This window comes from Crinia signifera, chromosome 2 (genome assembly GCF_055691185.1).
Source record: "Crinia signifera chromosome 2, ASM5569118v1, whole genome shotgun sequence".
Taxonomy (NCBI): Eukaryota; Metazoa; Chordata; class Amphibia; order Anura; family Myobatrachidae; genus Crinia; species Crinia signifera.
Genome location: NC_139218.1, coordinates 191477868 through 191505253, shown reverse-complemented (window position 1 = coordinate 191505253; position 27386 = coordinate 191477868). Strand labels below are relative to the sequence as shown.

Below are 27386 nucleotides of genomic sequence, written 5' to 3'. Positions count from 1 at the left end.
GGAGTTAGTCAGGCAAAACTATGGTTTTGTAGGAATGTAATTGGTTAAATAAACTCTAGTCTCAAACTGTGTGAATGTCCTATTCAGCCTCCCAATGATACAATAATCCCCAGCAGCTACAACATGCAGTATCTTTACAGCCTACCAGTGCCCCAATGTTCTTTTGTTAACGACTTTCCTCCTGTTCAGTATTTAACACCCCTCCCAGCTTACTGGTTGTTTCACAATGTGTTTAAAATAACCTACTGTATCATGTACTTACATCTTGCATACCATGCATAATATAATTTTTACAGAAAACCTATTTTTTTTATGTATGTCCACTGTAGCCTTCTACCTGCACACTTTGTCCTGCTGATGAGTGCTGGTCCAGGCTTCCCAGTGCCTCCCTCACCAGGGCGAGTGAGTAACACTGACAGATGATATTGTGAGTCAGGGTCCAAATGCCACAGCTTATACGTGTGCGCAGTGACAGCATGCCGTTCCCGCCAGGTTCCTCCGCTCACTCGGTACTCAATCTCTCTTCGCACGATGGGCCCATCACCCGTGATGGAGCGTGTGTTTAGTTGTACTACCAGGTAGGTGGGACCAGCCCTTAGTAGTTGAGGTGGAGCAATAGGGGTTGGTGGCTCTGTGTGATATTCAGCAGTAAATAGTTAGCATGAGGAAATAAGAGTTCCCAAACTAAGCAAGTGTGTGTGCAATACAAATATTGCAAAGAGTGTAGTGAGGTGCAGAGAAACATGCTAAAGAAGTGCAGTATTAAGTGAATGCAGTCTCACTGCAGTACACATTGTGACACGTAATGCCTGTGGTGATTCAATGATGTTTAAAAGAATGATGACACTTCAGATCTGATCAATTCTCACCTTTCACTACAAGCTCAGCAAAGTTGGACACTCCTGCCCCATAAATGGAGCGACTCACACAACGGTACAGATCTTGATCATCCTGCCCGGCTTCAAACAGCTGGAAGGAGGCCAACAGCCGCCAGTGGCTGACATGCTGGATTATCCCTGATGAGGTGATGCCTCCGTTTTGCCTCTAAATGCCAAATAAAAGCAGAACCAAGTGTAAACACTTTTGCATTTGTCACTGTATCGGATAAAATGTTGCTAAACATAAACAAGGATGTTGACGTGTTAACTATACTAATTTCCCATTAATAAAGACCTAGAGATATGCAGTTTATTAATGAACATACACATATCACATGACTAGCAAAGAATCTACTCATCTTTTCAGAAACATTTCTAACTCTAATTACACTATAGTTACACTATTACTACACTATCATTTGTGTGCCATGTTGTCATAGAAACCTTTATTTCGTGTTTAGCTCTCATACTTTCTGTTCATCTGCATCGCACATACTGTAGAAATCACAGATGCAGTTGAAAAGGCACAATGGTGCAGTCATGCTGAGGAATTGTGCCATTGATACAATAACTGCCCATCCCCTCAACATTTCCCAATTCAGCCACAACACACTCTGATTGGCCATGCACTATTCTATTCAAATACCTGTCCTTTATAGGATCCATTCAATACAGTATTGTAAAGGGAAATAACAATGATACAGGGATTTTTACCTGTAGCAGGAAAGTCTCGCCTTCATTTGCCCTACCAGCAGCAGGGCACTGAAATGTGGCATTTTGCCCAGCATTCACTTCCAACTCACCAAGACGGGAAAAATGGGGAGCTTGTGCTGCAATGGGCAGTAAAGATGCTTATTAGATGCTCTTCTCTCATATCTTACAGTTAATTTCTGACAATAAATCGTAACTGTTATTAATTAATGTACTCACTGCAGGGGTAACTGAGCAGGAGAATATTATCCAGTGCAATGTATCCTTGGGGAGTTCCAGAGACCTCAGCTTCAAACAGCACCTTCAACATGAGACATATTGTATTCAGTGATAAATGAAAGACAATAGAAGTAAACCACTTAAACAGAAAGACATGACTGAAAAAAGAAGGAAGAAAAACTACTGAGCCATATTATTATTATTATTATTATTATTAATAATAATAATAAAAATAATAACAATAACAAGGAACTAGTGTTCATTCTAGCACCCTGCCAACTTTGAAAACCCATGCAGTTCCTCTTCCCTGCCTGGGGTGTCACTGTCTGCTGTGGTGTTTCTAGCAGAGGTCTGGTTTGCATATCAGTGCTGATATACAGACCACACTGTGCTAGACGCACTACAGCAGAGAGCGACACCCCAGGCAGGGAAGAGAAACTGCATGGGTTTTCAAAGTTGGCGGGTGCTAGAATGAACACTAAAGAACAACAACACCACAATAGATCATATAGAGCACTATTTGTAGTGGCACTGAAAGGGTGTTTTGTTAGGTTTGGCTAGTCTTGCAGCCAGAGATTGGTACAGCCACCTTGGCAGGGTCTGGCCTACCAAGCCAATTACTTGCCTGCAGTTGTCAGGCCCTTATAAATATCCAGGCACACACTCCTAGGGAACACAGGTTATGCTGACCTAACAGAGTTACTTCTGACAAAAACAACTGTGTGTAAAAGATGCATTTGTTTGCAAAGATGCCCATTTTGTGAGCTAAGCAAAACCATTTACAGAATTGTTTGTTTAATGAGAGCTGGACAGGCAATGAGTTTTTATATAATTGTTTGGCTTACTTCCTGTGAGGGAAAATACATGTATTTTTCTACCAGTGTCTATTCATCAAACCAGCTGCCAATAAGTTCAAATTAACTGCTGGAGTCTGCCTGAATATCTAGTGTGTCTGCAGTGATTTGCCCCTTCTGGTAGGGATGGCCATTGTTGCCTTTGCCATTGATGGCAAAAGTGCAACTGGCCATCAATGGTGCATAACGGGTGTCCTGGGTGGAGCTTTGCTCCGTGTACCAGGAAAAAGGAAAATAAAACTATTCTTTTAAGCTGGACATCGATGGTGGGAAACCATCTGGTTCTCCCCCATCAATGTCAAAACTATTTGACATCGGCCATTAACCATCGATGTGTTCTAAATATCGATAGTCAATGGCCATACCTACCTTCTGGTCCAGCCAACAATCTTAGAGGAACTCACCAGGGATACCATCAGAAATTGTGGGGCCCTAGACTGACAAAATAGGCATGTCCTCCCTTCCCCTTCTTGACACTTGGTCCAATTCTTTCTTAGCAGTATATAATACAAAGCCCCTCAATTTACTCAATGAAAACAGATTGGAAAAGATAGTGATAAAAATGTGACATGCTAGGGAAATCCAGCAGACATACATTAGTGTTATGTCCTCATTAGCTTGATTTTTTAAGGATTTTATATTCAAATCTTTCAGCAGAGCAAAGCACATTGCCTTGCGGCTAGTATACGATTCAGGCTCCATTGTATTTGGTACAATACAGAGCCAATTCTCTGTGGTCTCAAATATAATTTATCCTGATTCTCCTATTGTTGACAGTGCAACTCCCACAGGGGAAAACAAATTGTCGTCTGAAAACTGGGTCGTCATTAGCAGAAAACACGCCTATCGCTACTGGTTTTTGCTCCAGCAGACAATGAACAGTATTTATGGATTTTTATTTTTTGTGGCTGTATGTGCTAGAAACATGTAACAGCAAGTTCTCCAGCTCTGAGCACTCTCAAAATGTAAGGGGTCCCCAAACACCCTGAATGCCGGGCACCAGGAAACATGGCTTTTATGTCTGGCATTTACTTAAGAATATAATACCCCTTTCACGTCGCACCTAATTACCGGGTTCTAACCGGTTTCGTGTCGGTTCGACCCAGTAATTGGTGCGATGTGAAAGGAGTTACTGGATACAGCAATCCGGTAGCAACACGGCAAAACAAACCGGTTAAAAAGGGTTCTTACCGGTTCGTTGCCGTGTTGCTTTGCAGTGTGAACGGGTTAATCGGGTCGAGCGACCTGTTTCCCGTTCACACTATGGAGCATCGCCAGCTCTAAGTGCTGCCTTTACCCCTCGTCCCCAATGATGCTCCGCCACTCTGTCGCGCCCCCGTATGACGTCAGCGAACCGGCAATATTGCCGGATCGCTGATGCAATGTTAACAGAACGCACATGCAGTCACACTGAGATTGAACCGTTTCAAAGTCCCGGTGCGACCCTGCATTTGCGGTCTGAAAGCGCTATTATTCATTTATTTAACTATAACATTTCAATTCTAAAAATGTTTTAATGGTAATATTTTATCCCTTTTTTCATTCTGCATTGGTATTAATCTATATAACATTGTAAGTTTCCATATAAATGTATGTTGTTAAACCCAAATTTTCAGCACCTCCTGGAGATTAAAGGCTAAAAAGGTCACCTAATAAACAGTAACCCCATCCCTTGAAGATCAATTACACGATGGCCCTGATTCTAATCTGCACGGTAAGCTGCGAAGCTCACAGTTTACCCAAAGACAGGGTGGGCTCGGCCCCGATCCCTGCAAATGACTCGGAGACTATGCAATTCATCAAAGCTGTTCGCATAGGGAACTGCACCTGCGCACAAAAGACCATGCGCAGACCCACAACCATCGGGATGGGGCCGAACTTAGATTCTAATCACCCCCAAGTTTCCATTATGTGTTTTATTCACATTGCAGACAAAACAGAACACCACTCATTCTGTCCTAGAGACGCTGGGCTGCCACTTTAATTTGAAACGTACAAAGTCACAGATGAAGTAGAATAGAACTAAGAGGGAACCAAAGGCGCGCCATCGTAGAACTTTGTATACAGGTTCAGGCTCATTTAAACCACAGGACGTCAGCTGCCCTCCCCGTCTTTGTCCCAGTGCTCACATATAAAAGTCAGTTTTCACTGACTTCTATTTGCGAAGGCAGGAGAAATCATTGGATGGTCGCCGACCATCCAATGATTTCTCCTGCAGTGGAGCAGTGGAGGCATGCGAGGGGGGTGCTTTCGTTACACATCCCCTTGCATGGTACCGATGGGAATCGGCAGGGGGGGAGGGGGGGAGTATTCGGCGGGGCAGCGCCTCAGGTGCTCAGTAAGCTGCGGTGTTCACTGCTTACCGAGCAAACCTGAATCAGGCCTTAAATACTTTTGTCCCTATCGGTTGTTTTATCAGTGGGAATACAACACACATTTGAAAGGAAATTAGACGAACAGCAGGGCTGAATGGCACAAGACATACATAGCATGTCTGGAGGGGCTGTTTGGCACGACTGCGGCCATAGTGTAAGAGGACACATTTATAAATAAGTTGTCCCACAACAAACACATCTTATTTTTCTCATTTGGGTGCAGTAAGAAACATTAGCAATGCAGTCAGACAGCTTTCAGCAAGGAATAGAAAACAGATTGACATTGCACATCTCCATTTTTGTAGATTCAGAAATGGCCATAAGAGATTTGTGTATGTGTTAAGTTAAAAATAGAACAGGTAGAAACCCTGTACTGGGGTTTGTTAAAGGGACAAAGAAATGGGCAATTACACAATGAAGAGGCAGGTACATTCAGGTGTTGAGGTGCAGAGGTGTTGCGCCTCAGACCACGGCAAAATATATAAGATGGAAACTAGGCACAGAACAGACAGTCTCTTGTCTGAAGGAGACTTGAAGAACGGAATGACTGACATAGGAAAGCAGTGGGTTAAACATTCGAGGCTGAGGATGGCCTTGGGGAAGCATGTGACTCGGCATCCAATAAGGATGCAGGGATGGCAAAGTTAGCTGGGTTATAGGATTCAGGAAGAGGAGGAGTCACCCTCTTGTTCCTGATTTTCCCACCCTCTCTCCCCTTCTTTTTAGTGTTGTTGGGTGGTTTTTCTTTGCGTTGGCTGTTTTGCTGGAAAGAACAGCAGGTTAATTGATTTTGGGTCTTATTTAAGCATTGGTTGACATAGTTGTTTTTGGTGCGCTTACCTTCGTTGACTATAGGCCTCTGCTGGATCACCAGGTTGGAGACAGCAACACCACCCGGAGGGTGTTAGGCTGTTGTTGTTTAGGTAGGATAGTTATGGGTGGGGTTAGATGATAGCTGTTCTTTCTTGGCCACCATTTTTTAATACTGTTGCTTTAAATTTAGAGTTGTTTAAATAAATTACAGCTAACTTTTTCTGACAACCAACTGGTCTTTCTCTAAACATATTAAAAACAACAACAGCAACAACTGCAGTTCTTAAATTTTGGAAAGCATGGGCAAACCTGTGTTAAACAAATGGACAGTATAATAAATCCAAACACAAATAATAGCAATCATATATGAGTTTATGTTCAGTGATAATGCCAGAAAAATGCGGGAAGTGGCAAATAATACGGTATATCTACAGCCTGTAATAAAATGTAAGCTATACCCAGCATAAAACGATTCAGTAAAGAATGATGAAGTAATGTCCTCACTATTCACTGATTAAAAATGATCACAAATCTTATTTTAAGGATTTTATTTTCAGGACTGTATGCATAACTTCATTATTTGTGTTGTAAAGTCAGGTAATTTCAGGGTTACTGAAACCACGCTATAAAACAAACGTCTACTCTAAACCAACCATATAGTCATGTACTAGGTTCAGTATCATAAGGAATCAAAGTTTAGCTGTAAAACAGAACCAAAGAAAATCTCAGGAAAGCACAAGATTTAATGTTATTCAGAAGTGCTATAAACTCAGGGACACTGCAGTAGTATTATGGTTTCTTCACAACCGCTACAAATTAGGCTTATAGATCATCACTGTAGTAGCCGAGGATTATAATGGGGCAGATGCCTGGGATTTATATACTTCAATATATATATTTTTAATACTCTGCTGCACATTGCTTCAGAGCACTTCTAAAAGCGCCTCTATCAGGCAGCCTGTGTCCCTCGCTATTAAAATGGTCTAGTTCTATGCCACAGGTCTATGGCCTTCCTCAGGAGTGCTCTAATGTGTGAGGGACTGTCAGTAGCTCTACCACACTGATAAAGTAAGATACTGTTAATTCTTTGAAATTAAATTGCAACACATTCGTGGACCACACAGCCCAAGGCTCCAGAGTATGTCTGCATTAGTTGTATAGAAATTCTATATATTACAAATAAACATAACAGTGAATGGAAAGTTCATTTAAATAGACTTAAGTTGTTTAATAAAAGCATAGCTCCCTGCAAAACCTTACACACCACCAAAATGATTCCACATTGAAAGGAATATATTGTCAAGACATGTATATAAGCACCTTGAGTCCTATTGGAGAAATAGTGCTATATTAATACAATTATTATTATTATTATTATAGTTGTTACCTGGTATTCACTAGGCCAAAATGTACTGACAGCAAGCTCTGCTTGTTGCCACTGCTTCCCTCGTGGTCCAGACACTTCCCAAACTGCTGTGCCCAAGGGTCCTCCATTCACTCTCACATAAGCCCGCAAAGAGCCTGGACCTCTGGCATCTCTGCTGTGCAAAAGATAACTAAATTGCAAGCAGTGCGTATCATTTTCACTTAGTGGCTGAAACAGAAGCTGAGCCCGCTTTCCTGCAGCATGTTCAGTAGAGTTTACCAAGAGGTAGGAACCTGTATGGGGAAAGCAGAAGGCTTAAAAAGTGAGGAGAAGGATGTGAAGCACAGTCATTATACAGTGAGAATGACAGGAAGCAGAGTCATTATACAGCGAGGATGATCGCATGAAGCACAGTCATTAAACAGGGAGGATGACCAGAAGCACAGTCATTATACAGTAAGGATGACCGGAAGCACAGTCATTATACAGTGAGGATGACCGGAAACAGTCATTATACAGTCAGGAAGACAGGAAGCACAGTCATTAAACAGTGAGGAAGACAGGAAGCACAGTCATTAAACAGGGAGGATGACAGGAAGCACAGTCATTAAACAGGTAGGATGACAGGAAGGCAGTCATTATACAGTAAGGATGACAGGAAGCACAGTCATTATACAGCGAGGATGATCGCATGAAGCACAGTCATTATACAGTGAGGATGATCGCATGAAGCACAGTCATTAAACAAGGAGGATGACAAGAAGCACAGTCATTACACATTGAGGATGACCAGAAGCACAGTCATTATACAGTAAGGATGACCGGAAGCACAGTCACTATACAGTGAGGATGACCAGAAGCACAGTCATTATACAGTAAGGATTACCGGAAGCACAGTCATTACACAGTAAGGATGACCGGAAACACAGTCATTATACAATGAGGAAGACAGGAAGCACAGTCATTAAACAGGGAGGATGACAGAAAGCACAGTCATTAAACAGGGAGGATGACAGGAAGGCAGTCATTATACACAGTGAAGATGACCGGGAACACAGTCATTAAACAGTGAGAATGACAGGAAGCACAGTCATTAAGAAGCACAGTCATTAAACAGGGAGGATGACATATAGGCACAGTCATTAAACAGGGAGGATAATGACAGGAAGCACAGGAATAATGGGTGATGGATGACTCACCGACAGTCTGAATTACAACGTCATTTCTCCGACATTGGAATCCTAACGCAAGAACTCGACAGTCCAAATCCCGACTTACACTGGTTATTTTCCCACGTAGGATCCACGACCCCCCATAGAGAGAGAGGATAGAATAGGTGGCAAGCGCAGCAAGCCACTGAGCCTACAGTGTGGTGAGCACAGTGAGCCCACAAGGTGTCTTGAATGCGCTCGCACCCCTGTCAGATTCTTGCCAGACGATATTCCGATGTCGGTGAAACAACCGTTGTAATCCCAATTGTCGGAGGGTTATATCATACCTAGAATTATACACTGTGAATGACCGTATTAAGCACAGCGAAAAGACACAGAGGATGCCAGGGAAATACAGAAATGAGAATGTGTGAATGATGGCATAAATCAGAGGAATGACAAAGAGAGAATGATGATGTGAAACACAGGAATGAAACACTGAGGATGATGACACAAAGCACAGGAGTGGTACAATAAGAATGATTTCATTACGTGCAGGAATGAGAATGAACTAGATGACATAAACTATCGGAAGGAGACCGTAAGAATAATGATGTGCAGAAAATAGACTATGAGGATGAAGACATAATGGGTGACATTTAACAGAATGTGATTTTATCGCACTTTTTCAAGTCGCACCATATAGCCGCTCATCGCACTTTTTAAATTCGCATTTTTCCTGTGTAATTTGCATATTTAATGGAATGCGAATATGCAGCTAAAAAATGCTATAATGCCATTTTGTTTACTAATTATCGCAAAAAAATAAATTAAAAAATCGGATATTAAATGTCACCCAAAGTATCAGAATAAGAAAGTGAAATAAAGTGATTTGAACCACAGAAAAGGAAATAGAAAAAAAAAAGAGGATGTAAAATATCTAAAACGAGAAAAGTAAAAAATTATGATTATGGAATGGATAAAAAAATAGTATTGACAGCTGAAAAAGGAATATTTCATTGTTCATACTGGCATTCTTCCTAATCCTGGCACACCTGTTTTTATTCAATCTGCCTGTTTTCTCACCTTGGGGCAAGTCAGGGTTTCCATGAGGGTCCCGCATCATATGCCAATCAAAGTCATCTTGAGTCGCCTGTGTCACCTCACAGGGGCCAATGTCACTGTGAGCCTCAAATGTGCAACCAGCTGTAGGAGAAAGGTTCCATACAGTATAAGGGACATGAACGGCATACAAATTGTCATTCTGCTTTCAGTAAGAGCTATTTATGTGTGATCTGAACTAAACATATGAATTGAATCCACATTCAAGAAATAAGAATTGTGAAGTTTATTCTGGTCTGTTCGGAAAGGGGCGAATTCAACCCTGTTCCGATGTTTAGGGGTTGGCACATGTGCATGGTATGAGCATATGCAGCTCCCCTTTGCGAACAGCTTCTGTGACTTGCATAGTCGCCGAGCAGTTCACAGGGCTCGGGACGGGCGTGGGGACTAAAGCCACCCATGGAAACGCCCAGCGTTATATGGGCGTACCCATGAAAACACTGGGCGTTCCCATAGCTACGCGGGTCTGCTGGGGGCAGGCAGCTGACGTTGCAGCATGTCAGCCACTCGCCCAGTCTTCGGACAGGCACACACAAATAAAAGTCAGTTCAGACTGACTTTTATTTGCAAAGCCAGGAGAAATCATTTGATGGTCAGGACCATCGAATGATTTCTCCTGTTGAGGAGACATGCGATGAGATGTGTCCCAGTTACACATCCGCTTAGAATAGGCGGGGGGGGGATCTGTATTCGGCGAGGTGGCATTTCTGGTGCCCGGTAAGCTGCGAGCTTCGCAGCTTACTGAGCAAGCCAGTATCACCTCCTTAGTGCGCAAATGTGCATTTATATTTTTAGTGAGCATGTGTGTATTATTGTAGAACATTGCAGGGAGAAATAAATGGGTATCCATGGGCCTGATTCAGAGTCAGTTGTACTTTTGCAATACAACGCAAATGTACAACTTGTTGCGCTAGTCTGCAGGGGGCTGCCCAGCACATAGCATGGCCACCACGCCTAGCTGAAAAGCCAGGTGCAGGCCAGCAATGTTAGGGATGCAGCGGCTGCATGTGACGTCATGCAGCCACTGCTGCTCTCCCCCAGAGATGCCCAGACATGTGTGCATTTACACACTGGGTGCACACTTAGCCACGGGAGAAGGCTAGGGTGCATACACACTGACAGATTTCATTCATGATATCGGTCAGTGACGTCACCGACCCCCTGCTCCATAAATGCAGTTGACAATGACGATATTGACCATTTTAGCTGCATGTACAGATGACAGGAGGGTTGTTAATAATGCCTGGGAGCGCGTATCGTTAAATCGTAAACGGTATTGAGCATACACACTGACTGATATTTGCAATATATCGCTTTGACATTGGTATTGTGCATAAAGTTAACCTTATGTCGCTCAGTGTGTACCCAGTTTTTGGTGAACTTTTGGGTGGCGATACCCTATAGAAGCCTATGGGCTTCTTTTCGCCACCCGCCGCGTCGCCGCATCCCCGCCACCTCGCCGACCCCCCCTCTTCCCCTCCCTTGGGCTTACCTTCTTGCAGGTCCTCCTGGACCCCGGAAGGTAAGCCCTTCCTCCCCCTATCAATGCAGCCGGACGTCCTTCCGGCTGCAGGGGGGAGGAGGAGGCGCCGGGGACAGGCTGCTTAGCTGTCCCCGGTGTGTAGGCATCAGAAGCCGGCTGGGAGGTGACGGAGACCCCCCACAGACCACAGTACAGGTATCGAGGGGGAGCTCCATTACCGCACTGCGATGCCAGCCGCATATGTTAGTACATAAGCGCTGGCATCGCGGTGGGGGGGGCGCGAAGGGCGGCAATGTATTTTAATACATCTCGCCCTTAGACTTTAATGCACATGTGCAGCTGGCCACCCCTCCGGACTACGTTCTTAATTACCAGACTGGTAATACCTCCCAACTTCTTGAAGACTGGAAGTGGGACCCTCGCATGGCGTAGCTGCATGCCGCACCGAAAAGGGGGCCTGGTCTATGCAAATTAGGGCCGTGTCATATGCATATTATGCCACCACCGGGCCACGTCCCCATTTTCACCCTCTGCATGCGCACAGCGTCTATTCCTTCAGGCTGGGGGGGGGACTCCCAACTGGCACACCCCTGCCGCGGGACACTGCCGGCCCCGGGCGGGGGGGGGGGGCGTTACCGTCCCCCCAAAAAATTGGATGGTCCCGCGAAAAATGGGACTGTTGGGAGGTATGAGATTGTTTGGAGTAACACTGCACCCATTATAAATATAAATGTGTGGGAAAAAAGTGGTATACTGTATTTGCTTTTTGATTAAAACCGGTCATTTTTTTATTTTTTACAAAAGGTTTGACATTTTCCTTGTGAGGAACTCTAAATAACACTACAATCTTATCTAAATAAAATATTTTGCACCTGTGCACCTGTCAGGTGACCTGGAAAACGTGAACTGTGTGGGGTCCTGGGGAGTTTGAGAACCACTGCACTAGATGATATTATGATTTGGTTGTTCAGACTGTCAGAATGATCAAAATCATTACAACTATCGTGTATACAGCTTTAGTTTGCCATCCGTCAGACTATAGAATGAAATGTTGATAAAAACAAATTGATAGGGAAGATATTAACTTAGCAAGTAGACAAAACAGCTTTTTCATGCTTATTAGCAGTACACAACCTGATCTGAATACAATAATATGCACTGAACTGTTAAACCCAGTGTAAAAATACAGCAGGGGGTGGGGCACCACAGGATAGGGCAGAGGTGAAACACTACACACAGGATAAAGAAAGGAAAAGTTTGTGCGTGAAGAAGAAAGGAAGGATGGGAGTAGACAGGTTCCTGTAGTTTGTAGCTGTCTAAACCTTCAAGGTCAGCTGGCAATAAATGTGGCTGTTCTAGCAAACAAGATAATGAGCCAATAACATCCAACAGTGGTCAAAAACTAGAATTTTATCTCCCACAGATACTTTTATCTAGGGAATTACTCTTCCTATTCAGTTTTTTATCAGATGGAGACATTTGGAAGGTAGGTAACTGCAAAGGAATAAAGGACTACAGGAATATGCTAAATTATATACTGGAATCATAAGTACATTTGAAAGCACTTTTACTAAATTAAGTATTTAGCACACAAAGGGTTTGCAAAGAGTATAATCCACCCGCTCATATAGTATATTTGCTGCACTATATCAAGGGATTATGATACATGTATCAAATCAGTTTTTCTTACGGTGATACAAGAATAACCAGTGTATCTCATAAATAGTCAAGGGGTAATGCTATTAAATTCAACAAAATTTGCAAGTAATTTGATTGTATAAATAAATTATTGTGAATATTTCCAAAGTGTAAATGATTGGATTCCTTGTTAAATAGTTACTTTATTTTTTGCACAAGCAGACACAATTTGGACCATCATGAGTATAGTGGGACAGTCCCCATGTGTGGTAAGGTGGGAGGTATTTCTATACACAAAACAAAAAAAAGAGTAAGGACGGTATCTTACAGACCAGTCTGCATGGCGTGATATTGCAATTAAGAGGAGCATATAGCATACTTGCCTACCCTCCTGGAATGGCCGGGAGTCTCCCGAAAATCGGGTCCCCCTCCTGGCCCCCAGGGAAAGTGGGCAAGGCTCCCGCATTCCCCCCATAGCCACCGCTCCCCCCCAGAGCTGGGAAAAGAAGTGCCGTAAATCATGGGTCCAGAGGAGGGACTAAAATGACGCAAATTGCGTCATTTTGCGTCATTTTAGCCCCGTCCCCTACTTGCGGACCCGCGAATCGCGGCGTTTGCGTGGATTGGGGCGGGGCTTTGATACAGCAGCCTTATTTCCGCCCCCCCCGACCTGCACATTTTGTTGTCCTCTCCGGGCTTCTCCCAGAGAGGGACATTGAAAAGTCTGCAAGTATGGCATATAGTAAGTGTCAGATACATAAATTCATCTCAGCCATAGCAACCAATCATTTCTCTATTGATACAATTGATAGACAGAATCTGATTAGTTGCTATGGGCAACATCTGTAACCCGGAAATAGGTGCTCGGTTGAAATGTGAGCGTATATCTTCTTTGATCAAGCAGCATTTTCTTAATGATAACACCAATCTGCACACACTGAATTACAAGGTAACACTACAGAGAATTGTATTACACTGGAACTCTCCAAATCTCTGCTGTAATCAGCAAAAGGTTAATGGCATATGAATTTGCCAACATCAAAACAAGCAGTTTATAATAATCACATTAATACATTCAAGAACTACAATTCTACAATTCACAATAATAATAACGCTTTCTACAGAAATTACTTATCTATAAATTAGTATACAGATTAACTAAGGCTGCAGCCCTTCCTGTTTACCTAAAGCTATTACTTTCCTATTCGTTTTCTAGAATGAATTTTGATACAAAGTGCACGGAAACAATATAAGATCTATGGCGCGAGTATCCAGGTAAGCCCACACTTTACAGAAATAAACCGTTCCGAATAAAGTTTATGTTTCTCTGTCTGTCTCCAGGTAATACACAAATACAGTAAAGTCTGTAGCTGTTTGTCACTGAGACATGCACTTTCACTGCCTGTATTTGAGGGAGCGTCCTCCCATTAATTTGATGTATATGTTAACATAGGGTCAAAATGACAAGAAAGAAGGATAGTTATATTTCCCAAGCATTGTATCGCTCTTTACATAACTTATTCTCTAAGACTGACTCTCACTATAGTTGTGGCAGTAACTCTCTTCCACTATGACTTGTCTGTGATGTTACAAACTGTCAGTTTACGGAAGATTTTCACTGTGCACAGAGATAGGCTATAACTGAGATTAGCACATTTGATAATATAGTGAAACACAGTCCATCAATGATGCCTCTCTGTAGACCGAATTTCTGCACTAATTAGTGCTGCAGAGCCGTCCACTGTTAAAATAATTGGAAACTAGTTAGTCTCACTCTGGAGAGGGTTACAGGGTTACTCCCCTGTCTGTTTGTCCATTGCAGTTCTGCCCTCTAGCAATAGTTAACATTGATGGGACTGGTTCCCTGGGGCGTGTTGGACTAATTGGAGGCTCTACAAGGTGGGGTCTAGGATTGCACTCACCACCCCTCCGCTCTGTGTATATTGCAGATCTGCTCAGAGCCCGCCTCCAACACTCTAAGGTAGGGCCGCCTCACTCAAAGACCACCCGCTGCGACAATCTGCGCTGAAATCTCGCAGCTGCTGTCACCACCGCCGGGATGAAGAGGACTCGCCAAAGCCTGCAGGAGTATCTGGTAAGTATATTTCTTTCCTTACAGCAACGCTCTCTGTCCTAGTAAAGCTGCATAGCTCTGCTCTTTTCTAGTCTCTCCGGTCAACTGTGCCACAGCTCCCAATGGTTGCTACCTTTATAACAGGTCCCATGCAGCCACGACTGCCTGTTCTGCCCATGGGCCTGATAACTTTATTACAGTAGTACAAATGTATTTTACAGGGTGCCAATGAGTCCACACCCCTCACCCCAGCAATTAGCTCAGTCCACGTATAGAGTGGAAAAGTCCAACTTTGCAAACAAGGGGGAAAACTTATCTTTAAACTTTCAATGAAATCTAGGAGGAATTTACAACCTAACACTGCGTGTTTACACATAAATAATCAATGACACTATCCTCTATGAGGGTTTTCAAGTGATTTCCCCTATGGGGATCGAACTTTACACAAAAACAATAAGTAGTCTTCATTCTAGCACCCGCCATATTTGAAAACCCATGCAGTTCCTCTTCCCTGCCTGGGGTGTCGCTGTCTGCTATGGTGTTTCTAGCACAGGTCTGGTTTGTATATCAATGCTGATATACAGACCACACAGAGGAACTGTGTGGGTGGGTGCTATAATGAACACTACAATAAGTATTCCCTATGAGACATGTATAGTATGACAATATATGCCTATTTTCCCTATTTACAACTATATGTGTGTGTATATGTATATATATATATATATATATATATATATATATATATATATATATATATATATATATATATATATATATATTAGGGCGGAGTGAAAAAACTGAAATTGAGAAATTCAAAATCGGCTAGTGTGGGAAAGTTGTGACTTGACCTGAATAAGAAACGTGCAAAAGCATTTTGATCTGAGTCAACATCTTCTGTTCTGGCAAGAGGCCTAAAGTTTCACTTTTTAGGTGAAAATGACGAAACCTATGAAGATGCTCCAATCTACCGTATTTTTCGGACCATAAGACGCACTTTTTCTCCCCAAAAATGTGGGGGAAAAAGTGCATGCGTCTTATGGTACGAATATGCATAGAAAAAACCTGTGAGTTGGGGGGCGTGGCCTGCACGGCAAAGTTACAGGACGCTTCTTCTCCAGAGCTCCTGCCTTTTACCCCAATATTTGGACAGAGGGACCCCTCCTGATCCCCCACAGCACCCGCAGGTGTTCCCCAGCCCGACGAGAACCTTCCGGTACCGGGGTGAGTGCGCTGCGGAGCCGGGGAGGGGAGAAATCCCTTCCTGCAGGTTGCGGCCTACACTCCGATCCAAGCCGCGGCCTCGATTTTCGCATGTGCCCGCGGCGGGGCTCCATTCCCGAACCGCTGCCGCGAAATCCATAGCGGACCCCCCCCGCTGGCTTCCCCTGAGGTCCCCCAGCCTGCTCCCCACCTGACACTAGCTGCCCATACCTGGGGGAGCAGCCCTTCAGCTGTCGGCACCCTGAAAACGTCTGTGTCTCTCCCTGTCCCGGCACCCGCGGCGGCCATCTTGGAGGTGGCAGACTTGAAAAGTCTGCACAACTGCCAGCGCTGACCTGCTGCAGAATCCCCTGTTGAAGTGGGGAACTAGGAGAAGATCGATCACTGTATGGGCTGCTGCTGTGTGGCTGCAGGGCTACTTGAAATTTAGCACATCTGACAATGAGAGTTACTGAGTCAGGCTGTATGCGGGGAACCTGTGTTTACACAGTACGTGTGTGTATAAATAATAATTTACACTATATTACACTATTTGGGCTCAGAATATTTTTTTCTTGTTTTCCTCCTCTAAAAACTAGGTGCGTCTTATGGTCAGGTGCGTCTTATGGTCCGAAAAATACGGTAGTTATAATTATGTCAGGATGTCTTAGAGTGGTTCATTAATATACTTTAGCATAGTAAAAAACAGTACGCGCTTATCCTAGTGCAAAGTGACTGACTGGCGGGAGAAAAAATCCCTAATAATTGACCCATTTTCATGGTCACAATTGTGAATATTGTGTGTTTTCTCCTGAACGTGTTTATAATAGAAGAAGCACAAATACTCTAAATGGAATTTCATTGACACTGTGTGAAAAATAACACTGCATAATAGCCCTTAATCAGACCTGATCGCAGTACAAATTTGTTCTCAAAATGGGCAAAACAAATGCTGCATTGCAGGTGGGGCAGATGTAATGTGCTGAGAGAGTTAAATTTGGGTGGGGTGTGTTGAAACTGAAATCTAAATTGCAGTGTAAAAATAATGCAGCAGGTATTTACCCTGCACAGAAACAAAATAACTCAACACAAATCTAAAGGTGGCCATACATCTACAGATCGATTGTCAGATCTGGCTGGTTGGAACAAATACCTGGTAATATCTGAATGACAGTTTTTGGCAGTTTTCCAGCATTTCAAAGCAAAGTGCTCTCATCCATTACCAGTATTTTGTTCCAAACAGACAGATCGGACAATAAATCTGTAGATGTATGGCCACATTAACTCCCTCTGCACATGTTACATCTGCCCCACCTGCAGCTGCATTACAGCATATAATTATGCCAAAGATAAGCCAACATATTAACAGTTAAATACATTAAAGTGCATTATGCTGTAATAAGTATTGCTGATCAATCCTGCCTAGCAGGGCTGTCTTTTTGTATGGGCTTAATGGGCACTTGCCCAGGGGCCCCAGGCATATAAGGGTTGATAGCTGAGGATCCCCTTTTTCCAGGGATACCAGAATTTTGAAAATCGGCCCTGGGGAACTGCAGATATCCAACTTCAAAGCAGCAGTCCACATCTGACCTGTTAATTACAATTTCCAGTCATATTTCTTAGGTTCTCTCTGACACTAGCGGCTTGTCTCTATCATGCCCAGAACCAGAGATATCAGCCTTCAAGCAGCCGGTCCCTGCTCCAGCTCCAAACGTCTGGTGTAGTTTTATATTTTTGTCAATGGATTGCTCTGGCTCCTGATCTCTGATACCCAAGTTCCCAGCACCTCCTGAAAGTTGGGACTTAGGTTTTTATACTAGGCTAAGAAATCTATTTCCAGATAATGGCGATATCTGCAGTCAAACAAGCTGCCCTTACACCGGAAAATGACGAATATTAAGCCCACTCCATTATCCAACCGTCCCCTGTGTATAAAACACCCCCTACCTCCCTGGAAGTCATTTACAAGGGACCCTTCATACAGCTCAGTGCCCCCTTCCACACGTTAGTGTTCACCCTCCCACCACCTGTGCAGTAAAGGAGTAATTAGCAGAAGTTACTGCTCCAGGTCCTACATGTTGAATGGAAGATAGAGCACCCCCTGCCACCCGTGGGACATCAAAGCTGCTGCTGATACCACCCCCCACCCCTTGGAGGGGAGAATGGGTAAGGGCCCCAGTGCATTGCTTTGCCCAGGTGCCCACACTGCTGTTAAGACGGCCCTGCTGCCTAGAAATGAACACAGTGATTGGCATATATGTACTGCTGGACACCACTCATAGAATGATTAACCTGTTATTTTTTGAATCAATGTTCTTGTTTTTTTTCCCCTAAACATTAGATGTATTTGTTTATTTATTTACAGTTTCTTATATAGCACAGCAGATTCCTTTACGCTTTACAATAGTAGACAGTGATTAAACAAACTGGGTAATGACAGACAGACTTGGGGGTTAGAGGGCCCTGCTGCAAGCTTACAATTTATTACATCATAATACACTTCAACGTATTTAACAGTTAATATATTGGCTTATCTTTGGCATAATTATATGCTGTAATGCAGCCCAATCATGTTCCCAGTATAGGGGATGCAACACTGTTTTTCTGTCAATAAACAGAAGTGATATGTAAAATGATACATTAGACAGTTTACACTTACTTGTAATACTTATTGTAACAGTTTCTGTTTTTCAATAACAGACTGCAACAGTTATTTCTTATTTATATACACAGGATTGTCTGTCTTTGTATATGCACTGCAAAGAGAGCAGCATAAATCCAATTTCATGTATTTCAGTAACACTGTGTGAAATATAACACTGCATAATGGCCCTTAATCAGACCTGATCGCAGTACAAATTTGTTCTCAAAATGGGCAAAAAAATGCTGGACTGCAGGTGGGGCAGATGTAACATGTGCAAAAAGATTTAAGGTGGCCATACATCTACAGATTTATTGTCCGATCTGTCTGGTTGGAACAAAATCCTGGTAAAAGATGAGAGCAAATGACAGTTGACCATTTGCTTTGAAATGCTGAAAAACTGTCATTCAGATATTACCAGCTGTTTGTTCCAACCGGCCCAATCTGACAATCGATCTGTAGATGTATGGCCACCTTTAGATTTGTGTGAGTTATTTTGTTTCTGTGCAAGGTAAATACCGGCTGCATTATTTTTACACTGTAATTTAGATTTCAGTTTCAACACACCCCACCCAAATTTAACTCTCTCAGCACGTTACATCTGCCCCACCTGCAATGCAGCATTTGTTTTGCCCATTTTGAGAACAAATTTGTACTGCGATCAGGTCTGATTAAGGGCTATTATGCAGTGTTATATTTCACATAGTGTCACCGAAATTCCATTTAGAGTATTTGTGCTTCTTCTATTATAAACACGTTCAGGAGAAAACATTCAATATTCACAATTGTGACCATGAAAATGGGTCAATTATTAGGGATTTTTTCTCCCACCAAAGTCATTCACTTTGCACTAGGACAAGCTCGTACTCTCTTTTACTATGCTAAAGTATATTAATGAACCACTCTAAGACATCCTGACATAATTTTAACTAGATCGGAGCATCTTCATAGTTTTCGTTATTTTCACCAAAAAAGTGAAACTTCAGGCCTCTTGCCAGAACAGAAGATGTTGACTCAGATCAAAATGCTTTGGCACGTTTCTTATTCAAGTCAAGTCACAACTTTTCCACACTAGCCGATTTTGAATTTCTCAAATTCAGTTTTTTCACTCCGCCCTAATATATATATATATATATATATATATATATATATATATATATATATATATATATATATATATATATATATACACACACACACACACACACACACATACATACATACATACATACATACATACCAGAGTACCAGTACATACCATTCTCTGTAGCACCCTTTTTGTGCCATCAGTATTTGGGATGTTACACATCATCTCTTTTAATTTTTAGAAGTTTTAGTAAATTCATCTTTAGGTCAGTAAAATATTACATTATTAGTATTAGAGTATTGTAATGTGGCACAATATTAACTAGGGTACCATAACTGTCCCTATTTCTGCAGGACCCTCCAGTTTTTTGGGGGACGTTCCTGCATCCCGCCTGGGGCCGGCAGTGTCCCGCAGCGAGGGGCAGTTGGGAGTCCTTTGCATGCGCACAGTGTCTATTCTCCCAAGGGAAAGGGGCTGGGGGCATAGCCAGCTGCTCACAGAGCTATTGGCCATGCCCCCAGAGCGGCAAAATGGATATGTGGCCGAGTGGGATTGTCATGATTTGTAGGCCATGCCCCCCCTCGTTGCCAAATTTTGGAGGCACGCGCCTTAGTCCCTCCTCCCGCCATGGCACTAAAGTTGGGAGGTATGTAATGTAGTATAAGCTGAACTGGTTGGCACTAGAATGTGGCATAATATGAAATGGGAACACTGTCCTAATGGGAATTGGAGATAATGTGTACTGGCAACCCTACAATAAAACATAATGTAAACTAGGGCACTACTATGGGGCATAACATTAACTAAGCACTACTATGGCATATAACATTAACTAGGGCACTATAGTGGTACAGAAAATTAACTAGGGCACAGTTAAGGTGCATAAAACTAACATCTGCAGCGAAGAGGTGTCTATCTAGAAACATTAGGACAGGGGCCCCTTTAATATTTTGCAATGGGGCACAAAAAGTTATGGCTATGCCCCTGCATCTACACATGCACTGTACTCAAGACAGAATACATTATTGAAGTAGACGATCATAATTATATATATATATATATATATATATATATATATATATATATATATATATATATAGCAATGGTCTGGGTATTGCGCTATTTCGTGAGCAGCAACTCTAAAACATCTCTCCTGTTAGTGAGAGACTCAAGATAGTACACAATTTTGCTCCACTACAGTGTTATCACTTATTCGGTACTTGTAGGCCGTTGAATGACTTTTCTTGGAAAACTATTTTCTGCCACTGTTTATTGAATTTTATACAAATTATTCTATGTAAGGATTACCCTTCCGTATCAATTATTTTATGAGTGGCATTGACCCTGATGAAGTCGTGTTGACGAAACGCGTTGGGCTCTTTTAATAAAGAAAGATTGTTCGTATGAAGTCTACGTTTTATTGAGGAACAACATCTGAATTACACTGCAGAATAATTGTGATTGTAATATCTTTGTGATTGTATGCAATTGCTAGGTGGGGCTATTTGAGCACACTCTGAACAACCCCCTTTTTTCCTCTCTATATATATATATATATATATATAGATATATATATATATATATATATATATATATATATATATATATATATATTTGAGAAAATGGAGAACTTCATCCGGTCCTGTTTCTAATTCTAAGTGACCTTAATGGACCAATTTCAATTTTTTGGAGAGGGAGTGCTGATCCAACGCAGTTTATTCCAGTATCCCCCACAGATGATTGCAACTGATCTTTTAATAAGGCCCTATTTTCCTAATAAAGGTTTCTTTTAGGCTGACAACCAATCCGAAATTCATTTTTCCTCTTTCCTTCCTGATTACAACAAGCACCCGTTAATTATGTACTGACCTCATATAGGCCCTATTTTCATGTAAAGGTTTCTTTTTATCCTCTCAGGACACATATAACCATCACCAGGAAATTTTTCAATCACTCCTGGCCCCTTGGGGCAACAACTCACCTCCAACTGAGGCCATATGTGCATCAAAAGGATTCTTTAGGCTTCCTTCTAAGGCAGGATAATAAATTCTTATGAAGCATCCATCCATAAAAAAGTTTTAATCCATGGCACAGACAAAAATATAAAAATACAATACATCAGGTATAACAATTCTTTAAAAAAACAAAATTAAAAACCAAAGGAGACCATCCATGGCATTTGTCTGCCACTTACACTCAAAATCAGATAAGAGTGGAAAAATGGGTACCAGATGAAAAAAGGTAGGACAAATACCGTGTTAAGCCTCTTCTTCGTGAACCAACATGTTTCGGGCTGTTATAGCCCTTTCTCAAGGTGTGGATATATGCCAGCCCTAGTCAGGTATTTATTCTTACACAGCGCTGATAACAAGTAAAACCCGGTCATGAACCGGAATATAAAACACACTAAACACTTCCTGATTCTACCTAATACAACAGATAAAAAGCCTCTCTACCTTCTATACAGCACCTATGATATCCTGTTGGAAAGTCCCATTACACATATTTCCGACATTCATAAAATGCTCCATTCTGTATTTTACACTTCAAGACTACTCAGCTGCGTCCTATTAGTCGCGCATTCCAGCCGCTACACCAAAAGCGCACACATTAACTTCTGCCCCACTGTGTTGCTTCAGTACAGCGTCCTCCTGTTCCCCCGGCCATGATGCCGGAAATGCGTCTTCCTAGCTTCAGCTGGTGACGCCTTGCCGTTCGCTTCCTGCTATTTGGTCCACATAGTGGAACGCATATGCCAGTCAGTTTGTGTGTAGACAGTGCAGCTAATACATGCTAAATAAAATTGAAATGAGCGCTTCTTAAGAGTTATTGCAAATAGTAATTGAATAATGCTATGTAACAACAACTCCCATGAGACCATAGCGCCCTTTTGCATAGATGGCCACCACTCTTTTGGTCATTCCAATCGGGGTTAGGGAGATTGAAGGTGAGACATCTTCACATTTTTACACCTCACTATGTGGCCTATTTACCATTAATCATATACTCAATTCCACATGATATTAGCACCCACAATTGCACTGCAGTATGCAATTATATCAGGCAAATGTGTCAACAACCAACTGCAAGGACAGGGGCTCCAAAAGTAGCACATCACTGCAGTGTGCAATAAGTGGAAGTGGGACTAGTGCACATGTGCGGTGGCCATTGCTGGAAAGGGTTCAGGGGGAACCATCACCTGGTTAATTACTATAATTGGTTATCTCCATGTTCATTTGGCATAAGCTATGAAAGCCAATCTCCAGAATGCTTTTTATTCTGAAGCTTTGAAAATCGGGAAGCATTACATCCCCATATAAACCTACTGGTGTCGCAATAGCTGGAAAGAATTAAGGGATGGCATTAGTGTGAAACTAATTATTTGTGGTTACCCCCTGAAAACTGGTTTTTGGACAGAAATGAGCCACAAATATTTATTGATAAATGGGCCACTATTTAAGCTCTTAACTTGGCTGGAAAATCTGATCATTATGAGGCCAAACCCTTATTAAATATTACCTTAATAACATCACCTATTTTTTCATATGTAATACGAGGCAGCCCAACCTCCTCCAGGTAGTTATGGGGGTGCCTGTTATCGTCTCCTCACAATAAGATTTAGATTTCCTTTGCAGAACTATCAAGAAGCTTCCTCTGAATAAATTTGATATTCCTTCCAGTTTAATGTTAAAATATTTAATATACTGCCTCATAGTCCTCCGCCTTATTTCCTCCTACGTCCTCTAACCTTCATACAATTACTGCCATCTTGTTCCAGAAACCAATGCATTGAGTAATCTAGGTGCACAGGAGCAAATATGTAAAGAGCATTTTGTTTAAAACCACATTATTGTTGTGCAAATTGTATACGGAGATGTAGGGGCCAAATGGGTTGGGACCAAAAATTGGATATTGTTTGTATACCACAAACCTTATCCAGGACCCCGGTGCATTTGGAGCCACAAGCAGGGTGCACATTCCGGACTGCATCCGGTTTCATTCCATCCTTGCTGGCTCCAAATACCCTTCGGGGTAAGAAGATCTTTTATTCCACCATTTTAAATGTTTTACTTTCCATGTTTTATATGTCAAATTAAATCTTGTCAACTTTAATTATCCTTTGGCGCCCATATCCTTTGTCACACCCACTTTGTATACATTCCACTAACCTAAGGTCAGAGGGTGACCTTATTGACAAGGGAAAGGCAGCCGGGATAGGAGCGCAGAACCGAAACCCTTCAAATCCAATAATCACTATTAGTACTCCCCATAATGTAATGATTTTAGAGCAAGCCCACATAAGAAGCAAGTTCTACTGCCTAGAGCAGTGTTTTTCAACCACTGTGCCGTGGCACACTAGTGTGCCTTGAGCTGTTCTCAAGTGTGCCCCCAGATCTAGAGATGCCCACACCAGTTTATAGGCACCACCAGTTCAACTGTTATTTACCAGCCTCTTCTTTTCATGTAAAGGGCCAAGGTATTCTATTTTTGTTACCTGTGGGGACCAGTGTGATTGTTTTTATATGGGGGCCATTAGGTTTTTTTTTTTTCCGGTGGGGGCCAAAGTGTTTTGCCCTGTGGGGATCTCATGGTGTGCCTTGGCAATTTTTAAATCTTGTTTAGTGTGCCGCAAGGTAAAAAGGTTGAAAATCACTGGCCTAGAGTAACAGCACAATATATTTCTTCTTCCTGGCATACAGTAGCTTTAATGAATGGGTCTTGACTTGTGTGTTCCATTTGCACCCATCATAAAATGCTATTTAAGTGACTAATAGCAGTTGTTTCACATACCACCCACTTTTGTTAAATGTTAGGTAGCACGGCCTGTTATCTAATGCTAACAGCACTGTAAGTGACTAATGAAATGGTTACAGCTTTAATACACTGGTACTTACGTTACTGGTAGACTTTAAATAGTATCAAAATCTAATATTGGCTCTTAGAATTACAGATTCCGCAAAAAAAAAAATGCATTTGTTTTATCTGCACGTAATCTACAATGTACAGTTTTATTGGAACATGCAGAGAAAAATGTTAGTGCTGTTTGGATTCAGGGATGGCAGATGTACAGACAATAATTATCAAATTAAAAGCAAAATAAAATTCTATTTGTAAAAATAAGTAAAGAATTTAAAATTACTTTAAACTAATACAGTGTTCATGTCGAACCTATGTCGACATTGACACCCCCCCTCAAAAAAAGGAAACTTCATGCCAACCTTTTCCATGTCAATATTTTGATCATGTCGACAGTTTTCATGTGTCAACTTCTACATGTCAATTTATAATGGTCGGCCTATTGACTTAAGCTAGATACTGTGGAAACAATCCACACCCATTTGCAGCAAGAGTCTATACATCAATGGTTGTCAGCTTGATGAACAAGCCGTTCTATCTCAGGATGGCTTTAAAAGCAATACATATAATCAAAGATACATCTATCTGCATTAACATATAGCTCAATAAATTATCATCTATATATGTGCCTAGTGTCCGTGAGTCTCCGAAACACTGCCATCTGCTGGCAGAGCGTGATACTACATCTCTTTCTCACACATGCACAGAAGGTAGCAGAAAAGCTTTTGAAGCGAACTTACTAGTATGAAAATAAAGAACAAAGGTGATAGGATTGCACAAGTAAGCTAATAATGCTGCATAAGGCCGTACGGATGGTGTAATGGTTAGCATTACTTCCTCACAGCGCTGAGGTTGTGAGTTCCCACCATGGCTCTAACTGTGCGGAGTTTGTGTATTCTCCCCGTACTTGCGTGGGTTTCCTCCGGGTACTCCGGTTTCCTCCCACAATCCAAAAATATACTGGTAGGCTCCCAACAAAATTAACCCTAGAATGTCTGTGTGCGTGTACATGTGGTAGGGAATATAGATTGTAAGCTCCACAGGGGCAGGGACTGATGTTAATGTTCAAATATTCTCTGTAAAAGTGCTGCGGAATATGTATGCGCTATAAAAGAAATTGTTAACAATAATAGTAATAATAATAAGGCCCGAGAGCACCTCTTGCTGTACATGAATACTCAATGCTGCCAGCCATAAAATACATCACGACAAGCAAATTACCACCCATACATACTGTAGCACAGAGATTTCCCTACCTCTCAAATATGCTAATTATAAACTGCAAAAATCAGTACTGCAAGCCACAAACCTGGTGCCACATTTCCCAGTATGTACACATTGCTTAGAAGTTCTGAAGACATTCGCTACTGTGCGTATCATAAGTGCATTATATAAAATGGAAACAATGTTCATAGCACTGAATGACTCAGGATCCTCCATACAGACGACAAGTGATGTGCAGGTGCTGGATGGAAGCATCTCTGTGTGGATTATTTTCAGTCACTCAGCATGTGTGTGTGCCTATATTGTACATTACTTAGTAAAGTGCTGTTATAACTGAATGGTGCTGGTGAGGAAACAGTGAAAATAACAGTAAATCCACCCACATCCCCCTGTCACCAGTAGGAGACCTGTGCACATTTCTTTTGAATGATGGTTAGACAACAGAAAGATGATGTGGTAAATGCACTCTCGCCTAAAAGGGCTCTTTAACATGACTACAGCAATGATAAGGGAAGACACATCCATATGTTATTTAGACGTTTAAAATGCCAATATTGATTAGGTCACAAGATGTTCATAATGTTGACTTTGATCATGCCGACATTCAGCATGATGTCATTGTAATCTCGTCAATGTTTTTTTTGTGAAACTGTATTCCTAATTCTAATACAAATGGTAACACTAACACCTAAAGGCCAATGGAAAGTTCAACGTTCCATCCCTTTTTCGAGAAAGTCAACCAGATTTTGATTGGAGGTTAGGGGCAAAACTAAAAATGTGTCCAAATCTCCGCAATGCATTTTTAATATGCACCAATATGTCACAGCCCTTTCAAACCCTGGGTCCCCCTTCCTCTCACCACCTCCTCTTTCTCTCTCCCCCTCTCTTCCCCTTCCCCTCTCTTTTGTCACTCCTCACCCCTCCCCTCCGGATTGTGTTTAAATCCCGGTGGTCGGAATCCCAGCAGTCGAAATACCGACGCCGGAATTCCGACTGCCGAAATCCCGACAATTTCTCCCACTATGGAGAAATAGTGTGCCGAGGGTAGCGAGGCACCAGGCCCGCTGCGTGGTGAGCGCAGCGAGCCCGCAAGGGGAGGTGATCCACGGCCCTCCCTTGTCGGGATTTTGATGGTTGGGATTCCGGCGTCGGCATTTCGATCACCGGGATTTAGTACTGAATCCCTCCCCTCTCCCACCTCCTGTTCCCCACCTCTTTCTTCTCTCATTGGGGCAGTTGTACTAACCAGTGTTAAGTGCATTTGCTGCTCTTAACACTGGTTAACAATGTTTTTTTAATGTATGATCAGCGCACCTAATGTGTGCTAGGGACAGCCCGCCGATTAGTGCTGGCACGGCTGTCCCCTTCAGTCAATTAGCAGCACGGGGTGATGTATTAACAGCCTCCTAGGCGTTAAACCGTCCAGGCCACTTCGCCAGGACAGGGCTAGCTTTGTTCTATTCCCACTGCAGGCACAATGCTTGCCCTGCTGCTGGCTCCGGGCTGCGCTTGGGATCTTAAGATAATAGCAAGATCTTGTGCATGCCCAGTGAGCCGGCCAGGCAGGCAGAGACAGTGCGTAAGAGTGGACTGATGCGCTGTCTCCAGGAGGGGACATCGCCGGAGGAGGGAGAACATCTGATTGGTGTCCCTTCCTGCTTCGCCTCATTAATGAGGTGAAGCAGGAAGT

General features: G+C 42.4%; 1 protein-coding gene across 7 annotated transcripts in view; it reads right to left on the bottom strand.

Annotated features, from left to right (window-relative positions):
- Window positions 1-27386, bottom strand: part of PTPRU (protein tyrosine phosphatase receptor type U) — a 132211-nt gene that overhangs the window by 43384 nt on the left and 61441 nt on the right. For all 7 annotated transcript variants that reach the window (XM_083173464.1, XM_083173466.1, XM_083173469.1 and 4 more), the window contains exons 2-7: window positions 9454-9573; window positions 7238-7509; window positions 1809-1890; window positions 1593-1708; window positions 870-1044; window positions 338-631 (exon numbers count right to left, since the gene is read on the bottom strand). In XM_083173464.1, the coding sequence (XP_083029590.1) occupies window positions 338-631; window positions 870-1044; window positions 1593-1708; window positions 1809-1890; window positions 7238-7509; window positions 9454-9573 (1059 nt within the window). The remainder of the gene's footprint in view (window positions 1-337; window positions 632-869; window positions 1045-1592; window positions 1709-1808; window positions 1891-7237; window positions 7510-9453; window positions 9574-27386) is intronic.